General features: G+C 42.1%; 1 protein-coding gene across 1 annotated transcript; it reads right to left on the reverse strand.

Moving 5' to 3' along the window:
- Nucleotides 1-624: 624 nt before the first annotated feature.
- LOC140907060 (leukocyte elastase inhibitor) lies at nt 625-13,582 on the reverse strand. Its single transcript, XM_073332197.2, has 7 exons — nt 13,499-13,582; nt 10,951-11,127; nt 7,322-7,459; nt 5,878-5,995; nt 5,080-5,222; nt 3,818-3,985; nt 625-2,375 (listed from the first exon to the last, which is right to left on the reverse strand). The coding sequence occupies exons 2-7, from the start codon at nt 11,116-11,118 to the stop codon at nt 1,974-1,976; spliced, it is 1,137 nt and encodes a 378-aa protein (XP_073188298.2). The 5' UTR covers nt 11,119-11,127; nt 13,499-13,582; the 3' UTR covers nt 625-1,973.
- Between the last annotated feature and the right edge of the window lie 6,421 nt (nt 13,583-20,003).

A 20,003-nucleotide genomic window follows, 5' to 3' on the forward strand; every position in this document is an offset into this window, starting at 1 on the left:
AATATGGCCTTCCATAGCCCCTCATATCTGGACTACTCTACATACAAAGATTCTAGCAGCTCCTCCTCTGATCTGGTTCAAACAAACCACAGCTTTTGAAACCAAGATGTTAGTAACAGATTCAACCTTATTTTTTACTGATGCGGAGACTATACTGTTAAACAGTTAGTTGTTCTCCCCACGTTGCTTTTAAGTTCTCAAAAGTATTAGCTGCAGTCTGTTACATTGACAGTTAGTCTTACGAACTTCCAGAGGAAGTTAAAAAATTATTTAAGGAAGTGCCAGTTTCCTGAACACCCACACCATAATTTCCTGACCCACAGAATGAGTCTGTTTAGCTGCCAGCATCAGTGTTCTGCCCACCAATCACTCCTTCAGTTCCAGGCATCATTCCAAATATTTACAGGTGCATTTAGCCCACAGGTAGTACAGCGGCTCCTGGTTCTCTCAACACTTCTGCCCTCCCCTTCCCAGGGTTAATCTCCAGTTCTCAGCTCTCCCTCTCCCATTGCAACAGGCTGTTGCCTAGAGCCAACTATTCTGAAAATGCAAAAGGAGAACTTATATAGCAAACCACACCACCAACCCACTTGCTTACTTTGGTGTTATCACTTAGGTATACAACTGTTTTTGTGCTGTCAAATGCCACATTTTGTGCATAAAATTGCCTGCTGTGGACAAACAGATACTTTTTTTTTTTTTTTAAATACAACCGTTTATTTGTAGTTCCAAGGCAAAGTTATAGTGAGGTTCACAAAGGAATACAGAATTAGGGATACAGAATATACCTGAGGTTATACTGTTAATGCATAGACATAACCGCGCAGAATATACATGAAATTATACAGGCTACTAATACTAAGAGGAAGCAACAGCAGGACATTACGAGTACATAAGTACACCAGTTCCTAGAAGTCAAACTGTTATTTGGTGCAAAACTCAGCTTGTAAAGAGGCAGTAGGCAGCCACGTGGGCGAGAACTCACTGTAGCATTAATATACATAAACTGCACTTAAGACATTTGGAACACGGACAAAGCAGTTCCCTGGAAAGCAGGAATCCTTCCTGTGTTGCTATTATAGTTTTAGGCCAAGATTGCATGCCCTTTTGGAAAGTTAGTTTCAACTATCTGAAAAATCTTTCAAGACCTCTCAAAATCTCCATACATTTTAAATGGATAAAACAGTTTTAAAATTTTTGTTTAAAATGTACAGAAGTGTTAACATTTCTTAAAAAACTATTAAGAAATTGCCTGTCCCGTTTCCACCTCCTCACTCAGAAGCAATATCATACTAGAGTTCTGAAACAGTGATTGTAAGGGTTGCATGTGTTTAAAACAGCTTAATGCTTTCTCTAAGAATAGAAAGTGTCTCTAGACAAATGCTAATTGACCTTTTATCCCAAAATATAATAACGCCCATTCGGCTGTTGAGTGCCTTCTGATGCCAAACAACATTATGTTCAAAGGCCTCTAAAAGAAGAGACTCTAAGAAAGGAAAAGCCTTGCAAACTTATCCTGCTGAGCAAGCACATTGAAGTACAGGATCAAAGTCAGCAGAGAGGGGAATTACACCAAAGGGAAGTCACTGCCAGTTCACAATAACATTGCAAAACCGACACAAGAGGATGTTCATACTTTAGGGAATTTTCTGACTCAAGTAACTGCCTTGAAGAATCCTCAGAAGTACTATGTTCAATTCTGGTTCACCTTTATTAGAAGATCAACCGTGCTGAGCAACCAGACTTTTTCAGCCTGCGAGTCATTGCATAAGGCATATTTTACTGTACCCAAACAGATATCAGTGCTAAGGAATTGGCAAAAAAGCCCAGGAAGGATCTTAGGTATCAATTTCTGAGTAGTCATTCTATTGTGAAATGCAGAATTGAAATGAAAATAGTAAGAACTTAATTACAGGTTCCCACTGGTTAAAGTGGAACTAGGATCAGGTCCTCAACTGTAGCTCTGTCTTCTTTTATGGAGAAGCATACCTGCCAAAGAAAAGTATGCTTTGTGTTGGGTTGTGACGGATGAAGTAAAGGAAAGGGTGATCAGCATTGAAATCCTCTTCCAGAAGCATGCAGAACACAGCAATGCCAGCAGTGGCAGCTGCAGCCTCTGTGCCTTCTTCATTCACTTCTATGAAAGACTTGTGTACAATTTCAGATAGAAAGAGGTCTTGTGAGCCTGACATTCCAGACAAGTCAGCCTTGCCACTGTCAAATATATCCTGCAGGCCCAGACCTGATAAATCTGATTTAAGGTCATAGCTGTTTTCCATCTTAAATTTAGGCAGATGCACATGAACATCAATGGGACGCATATTTTGTGGCTGTGTCCATTCCTGGAGCTTTTCTAAGGTGAGCTGCTTCTCTAGCTGGAATTACAAGCACAGAGATCATTAAATTGTGCAGAGAGATTCTGAAATACCACCAGTGTAAAAGTATTTCTCTTCCAAAAACATGTAAAATGCAATATTGAAAACATGGTCTATAATGATATATGTATACAAAGTAAAGTAAATATAGACTTTGTCAACTACCTCCTGGCTCAGTTCTGAGGATTAATTAATTGGTTAAAGCTTCTGCAGCACTTTGACAAAGTGAAGGCTGCTGTAAGTAACAGGGGCTGCCAATGGAATTCTAAAGGACTGAACTGACCATCAGCAGAGTGTATGGAAACTTCTGCCCTACTCCAGGCAGCGGCATATTATCGCCTAGGCCTAGGGCGGCAAATTTGCAGGGGCAGCAAATGTATAATAGCCATAGGCGCCAACTTGACCTGGCTCCGGTGGGTGCTCGTGCGCACCCGGCTCTGCCTCAACTCCGCCCCTTCCCCAAATCCCTGGCCCCGCCTCCTCCCCCAGGCGTGCCATGTTTCCCCTCCTTCGCCCTCCTGCTCAGGGTTGCTGCGTGAAAGCGCTGGGAGGGAGGGGTGAGAAGCGGAGCGGTGGTGCGTTCAGGGGAGGAGGCGGAGCGGAGGTGAGCTGCGGCATGGGGTGGGCCCCAGGAAGTAACCCGGGGGGGGGGAAGGGGAAGGAGGAAGAGGAACCGCTCCCCATCCCAGCTCACCTCTGCTCCACCGCCGCCTCCTTCTCCGAGTGTGCCGCTGCTCCGCTTCTACCCCCTCCCACCCAGGCTTGCCATTTCCAGCAAGCCTGGGAGGGAGGGGGTAGAAGCGGAGTGGCAGCGGCGCGCTCGGGGGAGGAGGTGGAGGCGGAGTGGAGGTGAGCTGGGGGGGCCGTGAGGAGCTGCCGCTGGGTTCAAATGAATTTGTAAAAAAAACCTAAAACAAGTTCATATGGGGCCAGGACGGCAAAATCATTAATCTGCCACTGACTCCAGGCAAACCCCCATGCCACCAGAAGGGAGAGGACTAGCATAGCATCCACTCAACTTGAGAAGACTCCCTTACTCAGAACTGACCCTCTTGTGGATAGTTAGACAGTCTCCATGGCCAGATTCCACCAACAGCGTGACACAAAGCAGATGCACCGCTTTGGATAGCAGATGCACCACTGGAAACTGGCCCTACATCATTCTATTTGATAAGTAAAACTCCTACTACACTTCTAAAATAAACAATGAAAGTACTTAAGGACTATCCGAGGATGGTGATGGAAACAGCAGGATTTTCCCCTTTTGTGATTAATTCTTTACTGTTCTATTGGTAGGTCAAACAGGTGAAGGCATAATGTTGAAGGTTAAAATTTGTGGGCTTTTGAATGGGTGAGAGGCAGACTAAAAACAAGGTTCTATATTACAGTAAAACTGTGAAATGCCATCCAAGCAGAAACTGAGATTGGCTTGTATAAATCACCTGCTGGAGTCCAGTGGAGTTATCATCAATGTCATCAGGTAACAAGATGATCATGCTAAGTTCTTTTCCGTCATAGGGAAGCTCTAGCATACAACATTTCAGTTCAGAGATGTATCCAAAAGGAAATGTATTTTTCTGATACATCATTTGCACTGTCTTTTTTTCATTCTGAATGGTTTACAAAAAATAAAGAAATTTTTTTTAATTAATATTTTTCGTAAATTAAAAGAAGACTGACAAATTAAAACTCAGATTTCTTTACCTATGTTTTTAACAATATCTTAGATTAAAATTGACTTTTAAAATCTAAATTACTTTTCACTGTATGGTTTACTCTCTCTGCCCACCTCCGTCATCTTAGGCAATGAACATATACACAGGTCAGATTCACTAATGCTGGATTTATTAACAATTATTTGAAGACTTGGTACTATGTAAATGCTAAGAATTATTATGTTCAGTTTTGCTTTTGGTTTCTCTTGCCTAGCATAATGCTTCCTTCTTCGATTGTAGAAACTAGCCCAGATTCTTCATTCAACTGTAGCTCCTCTATGCTCCTCCAATAGCAAGAGGGGCCACAAACTGTGTTAACGGCCTGTGAGAAATATCCCCAGTGTAAAAGCTATCCCCAGGCACTGTAGAACTAATAGATTGCTCTGCATTGCCAACCCTCCAGGACTGTCCTGGAATCTCCAAGAATTCATCTTTAATTAAAGATTATTGTCATGTGAGGAAACCTTCAGGAATACGTCCAAGCAAAATTAGCAACCCTAGCATGGTTCTTCCCACAGTCCCTGGCATAAGGGGCATATATGACAAGGAAAGAAGCCTTGGCCAAAGTATATGGTGATTCAGCTACGCTCAGATAGCATAACTGCTTCCAGGGAGGCATTAAAAGCATAATTTAAAGCTACACTAAATTGTATTTGGAGAAAACAGGTCCCTCACCAGAGACAGAGTATGGGAGAGGCAAATGTACCTACATGCCACATTTTCCTCCACTCTTACATTCCTGCAGAAAATGGACGAGCAGTGAAACACAGAGTCTAGCCCACTGACTGCAGGAAAATGTTTATATATCCAAACAAAAAACTGTTTGAACATATTTAAAAAAACCAAAAACATGAAAATGCTTCTATTCGTATTTGGTTTGTAATTTTAAAATCTTTTACAAAAACTTTAATTTGGGGCCTAAATTACCTGACAGCTTCCCTTTATAGATATTCTACAAGCAAAAAGATAACCGAATGTATCTACATTACCTTATTTAATCGAAATGGCATTTGTGTCGTGTCTGCTTCTTTAAATTTCTCAGCCCAATTTCCTTTGAAATAAATAGCATTCACCAACACTAGTTTGGTCATATTACTAACCGAGCCCTCAGACAACAGGTTGGGGATTTTACCTTCAAAGAAATAAAAAATCATTACAACATTATTTTACACTATACATATTTACATTTTAAAAAATCCACTGTCTTAATTCAAGAAAAGATTTCTGATATTTTCCCCTGATTCAAATACAATATATTTAAGTGCCATTCTCTATTGTACTGTACTTCATTATGCTGCATATCATAACAGTCCATATATAATTTCACAAAAGTGTAAACCCTTACGGCCTAAATTTTCAGAAATGCTTCAATTTTTGGGTGCTCAACTCAAGACAACTTAAAGGGGCCTGATTTTCAGAAAGTGGTGAGCATATGCCATCTGGCAACAGGGCTTCTTTAAGGAACCTGCAGTTGGGCACCCAAAAATTAGGGCTACATGATTTAGAAATCTATAATAAGACCAAGATTTTCAAAACCAGATGCCTAAACTTAGGCTCCTAAATCCATATTTAGGCAACAATTGTTGGCCTTAATGTATGAAAATGTAAATGTCTTTTGAGTTATCTAGCTGCCATAAACACCATGCTCATGCATTCTCTGGTTTTACCAGCCATGTTATTGGATATCCCATAACAAGATGGAACAATTCTAATGGCAGCAGAAAATGAGGACATATTCCTATTGAGTAGCCACAAAAAGATTTATTTAACTAACCAAAATCTCTTACCTTCAGTCTGCTCCCCTACCCACTGGTTAATTTGTTTCCTTGCTTCATCTGAAGCATGTAGAAAGTCAACCGTAGCCAAATCAGCTGCATATAATTTCTGAGTCTTAGTCAAGAAGTCCTAGAATACACAGTCAGAAAGAATAGCTTTCATTGCACATAGATATCTTTATAGCTATGTTTGGAAGAATTAGACTTTTTTCAGTACTTGTTGGTAAACATCTATTTCATCCTACATATACAAACTGATGAAAAGACATTTCCATCAATAATAATTGAAATTTACGGATAGGCACAGCACAAAAAATGCTGCTTGCTAGAGTTTGATTTAAGGATCTTTGGTTTGTATATTTTGACATATGATGTTGACAATTTGTATTTTAACTGTTATGTAGCTTAACTTTTTGAATCTCTACCGTCATTAAATCATTACTGTCTGATCCGCCCATTGTTAGAACCCCCCTATAATTTCCAACAACTAAAAATTTAAATTGATAAATATAAAGGAAAAAATGTTTAAAAATATTATCTGCCAAAATTATAAAAAAATAAAAATAAAATTCTGCCAAGCCTATTTAGAGCCTAGTGAAACAACACTAACTTAGGTCAGCTAAAGAATCTGTCTATCTCAAGGGTTGGAGGAACTGATCTTGCATTTTATTATTTTTGTTTCTGACAGATACAGGTGAACAACGCTAATATTTCAATGCTCCCATCATGCACGAATATGAACTGATGACTTATTACTGATGTTTCAGTGTTTAGACTTTTTTTAAATTGGTTGATGTTCACCCCCGTGCAACAGGCCCATACAAGCCTAGGCACTAGTGAACTCCCACTCAGAGTGTAAGTGGGACATAAGTGGCCATCAGTCCTCATGTAGGCTCTCTGCATAGGGGTGAATTTCACCAGTTGAAGATATGCTGGTTTTAAAGTACATCAGGTGGTGTACCACTGATATAGCTAGTGGATGGAATTTTCAAAAATACCTCCGTGACATAGCAGCACAAGCCCCACTGAAAACCATTTGTGCCCTTAAAAATCTCCCTCTTCCCCCACACCCCTCATATTTACAGATTTATCAGTTTGAGAGCCAGAAGCACAAGTGGATATCAGACTGCTACTTCCCAAAACAGGATGCTAAATTTGTAGCCAAAAATAGTTTGCCTTGTGGGTCCTTCAACTGACCTCAAAATTTTTACCTCATAAATATGCAAATAATTAAGTTATTCTGCTTGGAATCAATCAATAACATGGCAGTTATGCAGTTTACTAAATTAATTCCAAATTGTATTAAGGTTTTATATAAATCCTGTTCCAGTGGGAGTTTTGCCACTGACTTCAAGAGGGGCAGGACCAGGCCCTAACGGAAATGGGAAGTAACTGATGATTGAGTTTTGAAAAATTCTACAGGAATTCTGTCACATGAGTTTCTGCATGAACTTACTGCTAAAAAAGTGTAGGTCTTCTCTCCATAAAGCCGACTGGCAAGCTTCAACAGATAGGAAGCTCCACTTCTGTTTATGTCAGAGGTCAGGGTCTGAAATCTTGGATGAAGCTCTTCAACAACATCAAAATGAAAGGTCTGGATTAAAAGAAATTATCAATTAATACAGAATACTTGGTAAGTGTTTGAATGATCAGGCCCTTGGAGTCAGGAGGAAAAACAAACAACCACTGCTTGCCTTCTAATTGTAAGCTATTTGAAAACTTCAGCTAGTGCAGGGGTGGGCAAACTTTTTGGCCTGAGGGCCGCATCGGGTTTTGGAAATTGTATAGCGGGCCGATTAGGGGACGGGGGCATGGCCCGGCCCTCCCCATTAAACCCCCCTCCCACTGCTTCTGGACCCCTGACAGGCCCCCCGAACACCTGCCCCATCCAAACCCCTGTTCCCTGACGGCCCCCCACAAAAGCTTATGCCACAAGTACTTCTCAGAGACAAGTTACTCAACAGGATATATGCATTATGGAGAGATCTACCTGAATCTAGATGGGCCAATGAGAGTGTACCAAGGATCTTCAATGCACAGAGAAATATTTGGATAAAGCTAAACTAAACCAGAGTCCACACATAGGACACGGTCTAGGGACCTGATCCAAAGCCCATTTAACTCTATGGAAAGATTCCTATTGACTTCAATGGGCTTTGCATCAGGCCTAGGTGTCCTGGGGAGTTTCAATCTGCTTAGTATAGGTGAAAAGATGCAGTATTAAGGCACTATGAAATGGGTCCATGACCCACAGAAACAAATATCCACATGCAACTCAAAATCTTTGGTAGCTATAACCTTTCCCACAAGATTCTCTGCCCCCCCCCCCCCGATGATGGTTGTAATGTATTTTCACAAATATTACAAAGTACTTTGAATTAGAACATAAAGTATCACAGATAAGCATGTTGAAAGTTGTCTCAGTGTAGGTTTTTTAGCCCCTTTTCATGCTATTTCTACTCTGAATAGGTTCAACCTGGGTTGGGCTGTTAGTTTCTGTACAAAGTTCAGGTCTGACATGTAGTGATTAAATAGTTTTACTGTTCTAATGGATAACGCAATACTGCCTCATAACCTAAAAGAGCCGCCCCTAAAGCCAACAATACAAAGGAGACAATATTCTTAAACAAATATATTGTGACCCCCAGCAGAGTGAATTCAAACATATCCTTTTACAACTGCATGTGACATTCCAATAAAACAGAAAACCATGAATAGCTGAATCACTTTTAAGCAATAAATCCCACGTAAAATTAGTACCAACACTGCCATCCAGAATTGTTTTTTGTAATTTAAAATTAATAAATACTAATTTTGAAATCTCCCATCTCTAAAACCAGAATTTAACCTACAGGAAATCTTCACTGCACTAGTTAATGCAGTTTGCAGCTTGTTCACACGCTGAATTTGATAAAGGCTGAACACAAAGAGCTCAATTCTTCAACCCTTGCTTATATTCAACAGTGTTAACCCCTGCTGAGTACTCCCATTGATTTCACTAGAACTGGGGCCAGCCACAGTAATAAAACAAAATTGAATACCTTAAAGCTTTTGTTATTAAAAAATATGGCTAATGTAAAGCTATGTGGAAATGCCTGATCAAAGCCCATGGAACTCAAAGGGAGTCTTTCCATTGATTTCTGTAGGGTCTGGATCAGGGCTATCAGGCGCAAAATATAGCAAATACAGTGAAAACACAAAATACAGTAAGCCTTTAAAGTTAAGCATGTGTTTAAGGCCTTCAAGACTTAAGCACTTAAATGGTGTGCTGAAAAGGAAATAATCTCCAATCAGGGCCTTATTTAGAACATTAGGCACCAATTTTTGAAAATATTAGTCTACAACGCGCTGCATATTACTATTGTGGCTGATCTCATTCAGATCATTTTTGATATGAGACTGGTAATGACTTGACTCTGAATGAGAAGGTAGGTGAGAATATTTTTTATTGGACCAACTTCTGTTGGTGAAAGAGACAAGCTTTCAAGATACACAGAGCTCTTCAGGTCTGGGAAAGGTATTCAGTGTCACAGCCAAATACAAGATAAAACAGGTTTCAGAGTAGCAGCCCTGTTAGTCTGTATTCGCAAAAAAACAGGAGGACTTGTGGCACGTTAGAGATTGGACTTGTGGCACGTTAGAGATTGGTTAGTCTCTAAAGTGCCACAAGTCCTCCTTTTCTTTTTAAGATAAAACAGGTAGTTTAGCATAAATAGTTAGCACATATTCTAAGGGGCCATTCAAGGTGAAGCAGCTCGTTAATACCCCTGTAGTCACAGAATAAAAAGGGGGGGCTAGTGGGTTACAGATTGCTGTAATAAACCATAAATCCAGTGTCTTTATTAAGATCATGATTTTTGGTGTCTGGCAAAGTTATGAATTTAAGTGTCCAGGCTTGTCTTTGGAAGGTGTTGTGCAGGTTTTGTTTGAGGATGGGGACTGAGAGGTCAGGATTTATGGTTTATTACACCAAGATGTAATCCACTAACAGTCCATTTTTTGTCCTAATACTGCAGGGGTATTAATGGGCCACTTCACCTTGAATGGTCCCTTGAAAGATGTGTTAACTACTTAAATACAAGTTGGAACAGATTGTTTAGCGTAACTGTACCTTTCCGAGACCTGAAGAAGAGCTCTCTATAGCTCAAAAGCTTGTCTCTCTCACCAACACAAGTTGGTCCAATAAAAGATATGATCTCACCCACCTTGCCTTTCTAATATCTTGGGACCAACATGGCTACACCACCACTGCAAACAACATTAACTGTGAGGGGAATTAAAATAAGATTCACATCTAGCATTTGCCACAGAGCAGTTCATAGAATAGAATCATAGAATATCAGGGTTGGAAGGGACTGTTGTATGTGTCTTCAGAGTGACAGCCGTGTTAATCTGTATTCGCAAAAAGAAAAGGAGTACTTGTGGCACCTTAGAGACTAAGGTGCCACAAGTACTCCTTTTCTTTTTGTATGTGTCTTGTGGGAGATAACAATCCCGTCATTTTACAAAATTCATGATCTCATGCTAAGATATTGTCATCATGCATTATCATAGTTCTGATACTTTAAATTTAAGGAGGGGGAGGTGGGTTGAGTGTTTTTTTTTAACATGGCAGCAGTATGCGTAACATTATGTATTACAAAATCACAGATCTCTTTGTCAGAGTCGCACAGGGGCTTTGGGCAAAATCTGAAACAGAAGCTCTCCTCCCTTCCAAAAAAAAATTATAGGGCGGGGAGTGGAGAGTGAGCCCACCCTGCACTCACCCCTACAGCGATGACTCCTGTCCTGTGGGACTGGGCCTTGCTTCCCTCTCCAGGCACTGTGACCTGGCATACTAGGTTGCAACACCGCTCAGTTTGTGGGCTCTTTCGAACTGGGGGCTTGGGGCAGCCCTAAACTTAGCATCAAAAGGCATGAAAACAAATTAAAAAATAATTTGGTTCCAGAGGTTTTGATCAAATTAATCAGTGACTGAATTAAGTGGGAAACAATATGAAGGGTCAATGAATTCTTATATTTTTTCTCTTAAAACTTATTTTCTGTAATATTAAAAATCTATACAAGAAAGAAATTTTTGCTGACCTTCAGCAGCTGTGTCTCTGTGTTACCTTTGGCCCCTAAAAGGACCATGGCCAGTGCAGCAGAAATACTGACTGGCGAGAAGAAGATATTTCCTGTTGCGTTGGTTTCATTCAACTTTCTAAACAGATCGAGAGCAAAATGGGTGTTTGCATTACTCAGTTTCTCCATGGTTACAAACTGAAAAACAAAACAAGTGCAATCAAGGCTCCAGGTAGTGATTTTACAAAAACTAAATGCCCTGTGTTACGCAGAGCAAAGGTGAAACTAACAAACGAGCATTTGTACCATATGGAAATCAGGAATATTAACTTCCGTTTACCTTCCTCACACATTAACAAATTCACATAAATAAGATATAACAGCTAGTAGATTGGTTACACCAACCTTACAGATGTTATATAATAAACTTCAGTAGCCTCTTATTTCTAAATTTGGAACAAACAAAGGTTAAGGAGCTTGCAGGAATAGACACTATAGTCCTCTTATTCCAAATTCACAAACCAGAGACAGTCAAGACAACTGGTGGGTGACCTCCTCCTTGTTTTCCCACCAGTGGATTTATTAATTGCAATACAGTAAGACATCCAATATAGTAGCTGGTGAAAGGTACTTAAATCTCCATCTCATCTGAGATCTGTTTCTGTTGAGCAGACCACACCATATTAAGGTCCCAGCCCTCCAAAAACTTACACATCTGCTTAACTTCATGCACTGTGAGAACTCATTGAATTTACTGGGATTACTCACAGTGTATCATGTTTAGTTTGTGCCTAAATCTTTGCAGGATCAGAGCCCAAGAATGGAACCAAATGTGTACACGAGAGCTGGAGTTTTGAAATCAAAAGTGAAATATAGACTATACAAAGCCTGGGCCTGATGCTGCAAAATCCTTTTGTATATTGATTTAAATTGCCCAATTTATTTTGTTTGCCTACACCTGCAGGCAAATCCCGCACTGATTTCAGGGGGAGTAAGGACTGCAGGATTTAGCCATTTATAATTCCTTTTCATTCTAAAATTTATTTTAAACTCAATAGTCTATGTTGCTGACACTACAAATCAGAGTTGTTGCTCAGGATCAGGACTATTGTTAAAACATGGTTTTGTCCCATATATACACACACACACAAATCCCCAAACCATGTTATAAAACTGTGCCCTGCTATGGTAGTTCTACACAAACTCTAAAATGTATGATTAGGCCCTTTAACTGACAGCAGGGACACATTCAGGTTTCGAAAGCTACTGACTCTTCTATAACTTTTCAACGGCTAGTTTGCCAGAAGATGGGACAGGGTGACAGGGGATGGATCACTTGATGGTTACCTGTTCTGTTCCTTCCCTCTGGGGCACCTGGCACTGACCACTGTTGGAAGACAGGATACTGGGCTAGATGGACCTTTGGTCTGATCCAGTAAGGCCGTTCTAATGTTCTTAACTTTTGCAATTCTGCTTTGTCTAATTCTCCACTAAAAATGAATTTAAAGCAAAAGACGATGTTTCTACTTTTCCCCCAACATTGTAGGTATTTGCCTCAATCTTCAATAAATTTCCCCCCCTCTCTCCACTGAGATCAGGACACATTAGAGCTTATTTTTTAAAAAAAAGGGAGGGTAGGAAATTAATGAAAAAAACCCCTTCTTTCATTAAAATAGCAACAATTTTTCATTAAAACATGAATTTTTCCCAATTTCAATCAACTTTAACAAATACGCTAACAACTGATTTTCTTCAGACACAGATTAAAAACAAACTGTGTCTTGTCCCATACGTGGAACTAAACTATGTTTTAATTAAAACAAATAACTATATGTTCATGAATCATGCCACTGCCCCACCATTAGGTATTTGCTGCAGCACAGGCAGGCTCTCTGGCCTCTGGGGGTCTGTCCACACGCTGAAGTTGTGATACTTGTGGCACCTTAGAGACTAACCAATTTATTTGAGCATAAGCTTTTGTGAGCTACAGCTCACTTCATTGAGCTGTAGCTCACAAAAGCTTATGCTCAAATAAATTGGTTAGTCTCTAAGGTGCCACAAGTCCTCCTTTTCTTTTTGCGAATACAGACTAACACGGCTGCTACTCTGAAACCTGAAGTTGTGATGTTTAACTGCTGCCGTTTTAAGTGTGGACACGTTTTGCTTCTGCCCACGGGGTAAAGTCGAGGAGACAAATCGTAAGGAAAGAGGAGGAGAAACTGCATCCAGGGCTCTCCCTGGAAGGCTGCGGAGAACTTGCCATGGGCAGGCTATTGCGAAGCAGCTTCCCCGCCCTGGGGGCTGGTGGGAGAGGCTCCGGCACTGCTTCCTCCGTGTCCCCCCTAGCAATACGGGGGAAGTGGGGGGGGGGGGAGAACAGGCGAAGGCGGTCCCGACCAGCCCAAGCTGCACGTTTCTAATACACTGGAGGGGGGCAGATCGCAGGCGCCTGATCGGTCGCCAGCCCGTGGCGCAGGGACGTCCCCTTAGCCCCGTTTCTGGGAGCCAATGAGCATCCCCCTCCCCCGCTCTCGGACTGGGACAAATTCACCGCAAGCTGGTTTCTTACCCTGCAGCCGGCTGGGGATTCACTGGTTCCAGGCAGTGGAAGAGACACGTGAGCCGGTGACTCAGCCCTGCGTGTGTTAGCCAGGCCCCGGGCGGGGAGTGTGTGCGCAGGCCGGGCTGGGCCGGGGCCGGGGACAGGACGGGACGGGACGGGACGAGCCTTAGGGCGGGGTGCGGCTCCGGTCGCGGCCGCTCGGCCAGACGAGCTGGGTGCGGTGTTACTGCGGGAGGGGGAGGCCCTCTCTTGAGGAAGGGTGGAGGGACTGGCTCGGGAGGGGAGGAGGAAGGAAAGGTGGGGAAGGGGATGAACCGGCTACAGCTGGCTGGGTGGAAGGGTGTAGGCAGGAACTCCGTGTGCAGGGGTGTTGTAGCCCCCTGAGTCCCAGGGTAGGGACCAGGTGTGGGAGGTAAGAGCTTCTCTTCGACCAGCGTTCTCAGCGCCTCTGCCTTTGCTAGAGCTGGGGGTGAGGCACTAGGGCGAGACTGGTGGCAGGTGAATTCTCAGGGTCCCTAAGGCCTTTGTGGGCGAGGGCGCCAAATGGTGGGCAGAAGAGAGGAATAAGGGCGGGGGGGGGGCAAGCTTCAAGTCAGGAGGGGGGAGCTAGGAGGAAGTGGTGGGAAGGCAGAAAAGAAGAAAATAAAGTTCAGAAGAAAAAAATGAGTGAAAGAAAATTATGACAAGACACGAGACAGAAAAAACAGAGAACAGAAAACTCCTCATGAGGAAGAGGAGAAAAGAGACGTGTGGGTGCAAGAAAGAGGGGTGGGATTGCCCCGGGGGTGATAAATAGACTCGAAAAGAATCGAGTAGTAGATAGTATAGGAAAGGGGCTGAGACTGAGAGAAAACAGCATACTCTCGTGTTCTCTTTTCCTGCAGTCTGTGCCCCAGTTTTCTGTTTGTGAAACAAGGAAAATTGCTGTCTGACGGTTGGCAGGGAGAGGGCACCTTTCTCCTCACCCACCTGCCAGAAGCCCTTCCCTTCCAGGCACAGCACAGCTTGCAGCTTGGTAGTAGCAGGTTCAACAGCCACGTTGTATTCCACTAGAAATTCAGCCATAACTGCAGTTTTCTCTGTACTATCTAACTGCAGATTGTGTCTTGAATTTTGTTTTCAGCCCTGCACTGTAAATACAGAGCTACTCCACTAGTTCGTATTCACACTGTGTAACTGAGCAAAACTTGGCTCAATGTCTTTATTGAAGAATGAACAGTTTCCAAACACAAAATTCCTGTACTGTAACTATGGTTTTCTCTCTCTCCAGTTGGGTTTAGAAAAGGCTGAAATTGGTACTATGTTGCATTATAGCTCCTTCCAAGGATTTCAGAATGCTTTACAAATAAGTAAACCAACTTTGTAATACAGAGATTATTTACAAATAGGTGAATGGGGTTGGAAACCGGTCAAATAATTTGCTCAAGGTCTATACGTCTCAGATCTCACGTCTAGCCCCATATTGTTACCACAGCAGCTTTAAATAATTCCCCCACAAGGGGCTTGGCAACACCTTTAGATGTGAAACAATGATGATACAATGAGGACAGACTGAAATATCCCCTTAAAACAAATGACAAAATCTTTATCAAGAGAGGAAATGACTTTAAATTTTACACAAAAAGAGTGTCAAAAGAGAGGAATATGCATAAGAACCAATGGGTCCAACCAATGGTCCATCAAGCCCAATATCTTGTCTCTTGCCAGTGGTGAGCACCAGAGCTTCGGGTGGAGTGTATAGAACAGGGCAATTTTAGGGAAATCTACTGCTGTCTTCCCCTCCCAGCTTCTATCAGTCGGAGGTTTATTACTTCCCTCAGATGCATGAGACTGACATTTGCAGGAAAGATCTCTAAGCCCCTTATCCTGATATGTAACTGTCCTGCCAAATTTTTGTTTGCCTTTTCAGAGGAATAGAGAGGAGCTCTTGCTAGTGAGATTTTATGAACTCTGCAGGAGGCAGTATGTAGGCTGGAAAAAGGCGGACAGACCTAGACTGCTGGTATTATCCACGCTTCAATCATGTGGACAATTTTTACTGCCTCGAGTGAGGGAGCAGGCTGTCCCCCACAGAAACACCTTTTCAGCCATTGCCTTTTCTTTGTTGCTGTACTCTAGCATGACATAATATGGGGTCCAGTAACGTAGTCTTCTATTCTTAATTTTTTTTTTTTTTTTTTTTTTGCTCAGATTGGTAAGCCCATGTGTACATAGATATAGTATGGTAAACTTTGTTCAAGTTCATTTAGTTTATTTATCTGGTAGTTACAACATTGGAAGAATTCATGGGGCTACATGACTGAAAGGCAGAAAGTACCTGACCCCTGGAGCTACCTGCCTTTTTCCAGCCACAGTGCTTCCTTTGCCTCTCTGAGCGTGCAGAATCACACTGGGTACTGCTGGCTGTGACATCATCAGGTAAAGGAAATACACTAAGGAAACAACAAATGTTACCCAGGCCTTCATGAGTCTAGTCTTATAGGGGAGACACCACTGATGTTCAGGTGACCATTTATTAGGTAATATCCCACCTTTGAAATGAAGATGATGAGCACCCTTCCCCTCTCTGTTGCAATAACAACCTCCACTTTTTAAAGTAGGTAGAGTAATGTAATTGGAGACAATAGTTGTGTGTTTGCTCAACAGCCAGATGGGAAATCTTCCCTTCTCTTCCAGCTGGTGAGATGAGCTCCAGGGACTGTGTAATCAGCATAGTTGTTGAAGGGTTCTTCTGACTGGCTGCAGTGATATTTTAGTCAGTCCAAAGTAGGAAAGCAGAAGGCAAATAGTGAAGCAGCCCAGCTTACGTGTTGGTATAGGATGGTTGTCCTCAGAAAGGTAATGAAACCACCAGCTGGGGAGGCTTTTTTTTTTTAAGTGATTAACTATGGTTACATGGAAGATTAATTAATGAAAGTTTACATTAAAAACAAATGCCCCCACGGAATTAATAAGATGCATGCCTACCAGCCAATCACTGTGCTTGCACAGCATAGCCCATTTCCCCTCCCTGCGTAGATCTTGTTTGTTTTGACTGAACTCTTCAGGGCAGAGACTTTCTTTCTTGAGTTTGTACAGTGCCTACCAATGGGGCTCCCATTCTGCTTGGAACCATTGGGTGTTGTCACAGTATAAAGCTTTTAGCAAAGCTTTTGACACTGTCTCCCACAGTATTCTTGTCAGCAAGTTAAAGAAGTATGGGCTGGATGAATGCACTATAAGGTGGGTAGAAAGTTGGCTAGATTGTTGGGCTCAACAGGTAGTGATCAATGGCTCCATGTCTAGTTGGCAGCCGGTGTCAAGTGGAGTGCCCCGGGGTCGGTCCTGGGGCCAGTTTTGTTCAATATCTTCATAAATGATCTGGAGGATGGTGTGGATTGCACTCTCAGCAAATTTGCGGATGATACTAAACTAGGAGGAGTGGTAGATATGCTGGAGGGCAGGGATAGGATACAGAGGGACCTAGACAAATTGGAGGATTGGGCCAAAAGAAATCTGATGAGGTTCAATAAGGATAAGTGCAGGGTCCTGCATTAAGGACGGATGAACCCAATGCACAGCTACAGACTAGGGACCGAATGGCTAGGCAGCAGTTCTGCGGAAAAGGACCTACGGGTGACAGTGGACGAGAAGCTGGCTATGAGTCAGCAGTGTGCCCTTGTTGCCAAGAAGGCCAATGGCATTTTGGGATGTATAAGTAGGGGCATAGTGAGCAGATCGAGGGATGTGATCATCCCCCTCTATTCGACATTGGTGAGACCTCATCTGGAGTACTGTGTCCAGTTTTGGGCCCCACACTACAAGAAGGATGTGGATAAATTGGAGAGAGTCCAGCGAAGGGCAACAAAAACGATTAGGGGTCTGGAACACATGACTTATGAGGAGAGGCTGAGGGAACTGGGATTGTTTAGTCTGCAGAAGAGAAGAATGAGGGGGGATTTGATAGCTGCTTTCAACTACCTGAGAGGTGGTTCCAGAGAGGATGGTTCTAGACTATTCTCAGTGGTAGAAGAGGACAGGACAAGGAGTAATGGTCTCAAGTTGCAGTGGGGGAGGTTTAGGTTGGATATTAGGAAAAAAATTTTCACTAGGAGGTTGGTGAAACACTGGAATGCGTTACCTAGGGAGGTGGTGGAATCTCCTTCCTTAGAAGTTTTTAAGGTCAGGCTTGACAAAGCCCTGGCTGGGATGATTTAATTGGGGATGGGTCCTGCTTTGAGCAGGGGGTTGGACTAGATGACCTCCTGAGGTCCCTTCCAACCCTGATATTCTATGATTCTATGAAATAGTAACCATGAGTGCAGACCTCACTCTCATAAATACTTAACTACTGGTCCAAAACAAGCTCTACAGCTTGCATTAATGTCAGTGCAGTAGAGGGTGTTAATAGTGGAGTTTTTTATTTAAAAGACAAGTGATGGATAAATCTGTCCAAATATTACCACCTAAAGAGGACAATACTTCCCTTACTTACCAAAGATAGAGAGAGGAAATTTACTCTCCTTGATCCCTATGAAGAAATGTTCTTACAGAAGTATTAAAAAATGCCAAAAATTCATGTAAGCTTCAGGCCAACATTCCTGGTAACAATATTGCACATTATGACCTCAAACAGATTTGTAGAACTAAACAAGTTGATAGGACTTTATGCTATAAGAGATGGGATTGATATTGATTTTCTGTTGGGTGAGAAATCTCACTGCCAACTCTGCCTTTCATCCAGAAGGTGTCAGAGAACTTCATAAACATTAATCGAGCCTGTAATGTATCTAATTCTTTTGGTCCGCTCTTAAGATGCATGTGGTGAATGACGTGCTGGTAGTAGCTGCAGCATTCTACCTCAGAGGTGGGTATGCTTCAGTGATGGATTAAGTGATTCCGAGGCAGTGGTCCCCCTTAAATTTGTCAGCTTTGTCTTTTATAAACGATTACCTCGGTATTCTCCAAACTTTCCCTTACTTACTATGGGGAACACCTAGAATACACCAAAGATTGAGGTGAAGTAAATTATCTTAAAGGGTACAATTAGCAAGTCTATGGTATTACTTTACCTACCATAGAAATGCAGTCACCTCTGAACTGAAGCAGATTTTCAGTATTGCATAGGAGCGTTAGTTTAGAACAGACTGAGGAAGTGGTTAATATAGGTTTCAGAATGCCTTAACCTAATTTGGGATTTAGTCAGGACACCACTGCAAACAGCCCTTGCTTTTATTTTCTCTTTTCATGGTCTTGGAACTTGACACTGAAGCATGTGACTCCAGGATTTTAAAATCCCAAAACTATGGAAGTAAAGCAGTAATATCACTCAGTTTAATTTAGTCATATGGAGCAACTTAAATTCTAAGCTTGCATTTACTTTTTCGCACAGAATTTCTACTGCATTTGAGTAATGGATGACAATTTAAAAAAAAAAATACACAAGTTGCAGGCAATAGTATAAATGAAACTAACAGTCTCCCATTTCTTTCCTGCCAAGTGAAAGAATTATGGGCCAAAAATCATTGCTGATGGAAGCACGAGCAACTCATCTGAAGTCAGTTGTGTTGTTCCTGCCACCAATGATTTTTGGCTCCGTGGTGACAATAAGGCAGCGTAGATCTAAGATACAGGGCACTGGACTGGAAGTTAGGAAATGTGGGTGCTACTCCCAGCTCTGCCAGTGACCTGCTGTGACTTTGGACGAGTCACTTTACTTCTCCCTTCTTCTGTTTTGACTATTTTGTCTCTCTGTAGTAGGCGGTGTACAAATGCAATAGGCCCCCAGTAATGGTTGGAGCTCTAGGCACTACTGAAATACACATAATGAAATATGTTTTAATAGTGAACTGCTTCAGCTGGTAGGAGGGTTTCCCTAAATTTCTCCAGAGTTAAGGAACTGCTGTGGTGCATGCCCACTGTCAAATCCCAGGGCAGCTTAGAATGCCCTAGCTCTGCCCACAGGGATTGTTCCTTTTCACCTCCTTTAAAGTCAAGTCAGTGTTTCTACTTCCTTACAGTTTTGTGGATAATGCCAAACTCTGTACCAGTGCCTGTAGGGGCAAAGATTGTGAAGGGTCAGGATTTGTAGTTGGCAGAGGGAATGAAAACCTTGCATACAACCCAGGACTGGTATCTTATTGCAATTTATAATACAGTGAAAGGTTATTTTCAGCAACAAGGTTTTCATTGACACTATTCCTTACCTACTCAGACTTCACTCTGCCAGGTTAAGAGGTGCTGTTGGCAAACCTAATCGGACGCTGAAACTGAATTAGCTTCAACACTCAGAACAGCACTAAATTCTGTGTTCCAAGTTAACCACTCTATTGACTCTATTTACACATGTTCTTGGCAGCCAAGTATTATAAAGGAGGCAATACATACTGGACTTCACGGGAGTGGGAGCCCTGCTAGTGCAGTCTTAAAATGGCAGAGCCTGTCCCTGGTAGTTATCGATGGCAAAAATTCACACATTTGTTTTGATCACACTACAGCTGAAGAATTACACAATTAAAACCAAACAAAACCT

The sequence above is a fragment of the Lepidochelys kempii genome, chromosome 2 (assembly GCF_965140285.1).
Source record: "Lepidochelys kempii isolate rLepKem1 chromosome 2, rLepKem1.hap1, whole genome shotgun sequence".
NCBI lineage: Eukaryota > Metazoa > Chordata > Testudines > Cheloniidae > Lepidochelys > Lepidochelys kempii.

Coding starts and splice junctions, on each gene's coding strand:
- LOC140907060 (XM_073332197.2), bottom strand. CDS start 11,118: ATGGAGAAACTGAGTAATGCAAACACCCATTTTGCTCTCGATCTGTTT. Junction 5,996..7,321: donor AGACCTACACTTTTTTAGCA/GTAAGTTCATGC, acceptor TGTGTATTCTAG/GACTTCTTGACTAAGACTCA. Junction 5,223..5,877: donor GGTAGGGGAGCAGACTGAAG/GTAAGAGATTTT, acceptor ATTTCTTTGAAG/GTAAAATCCCCAACCTGTTG.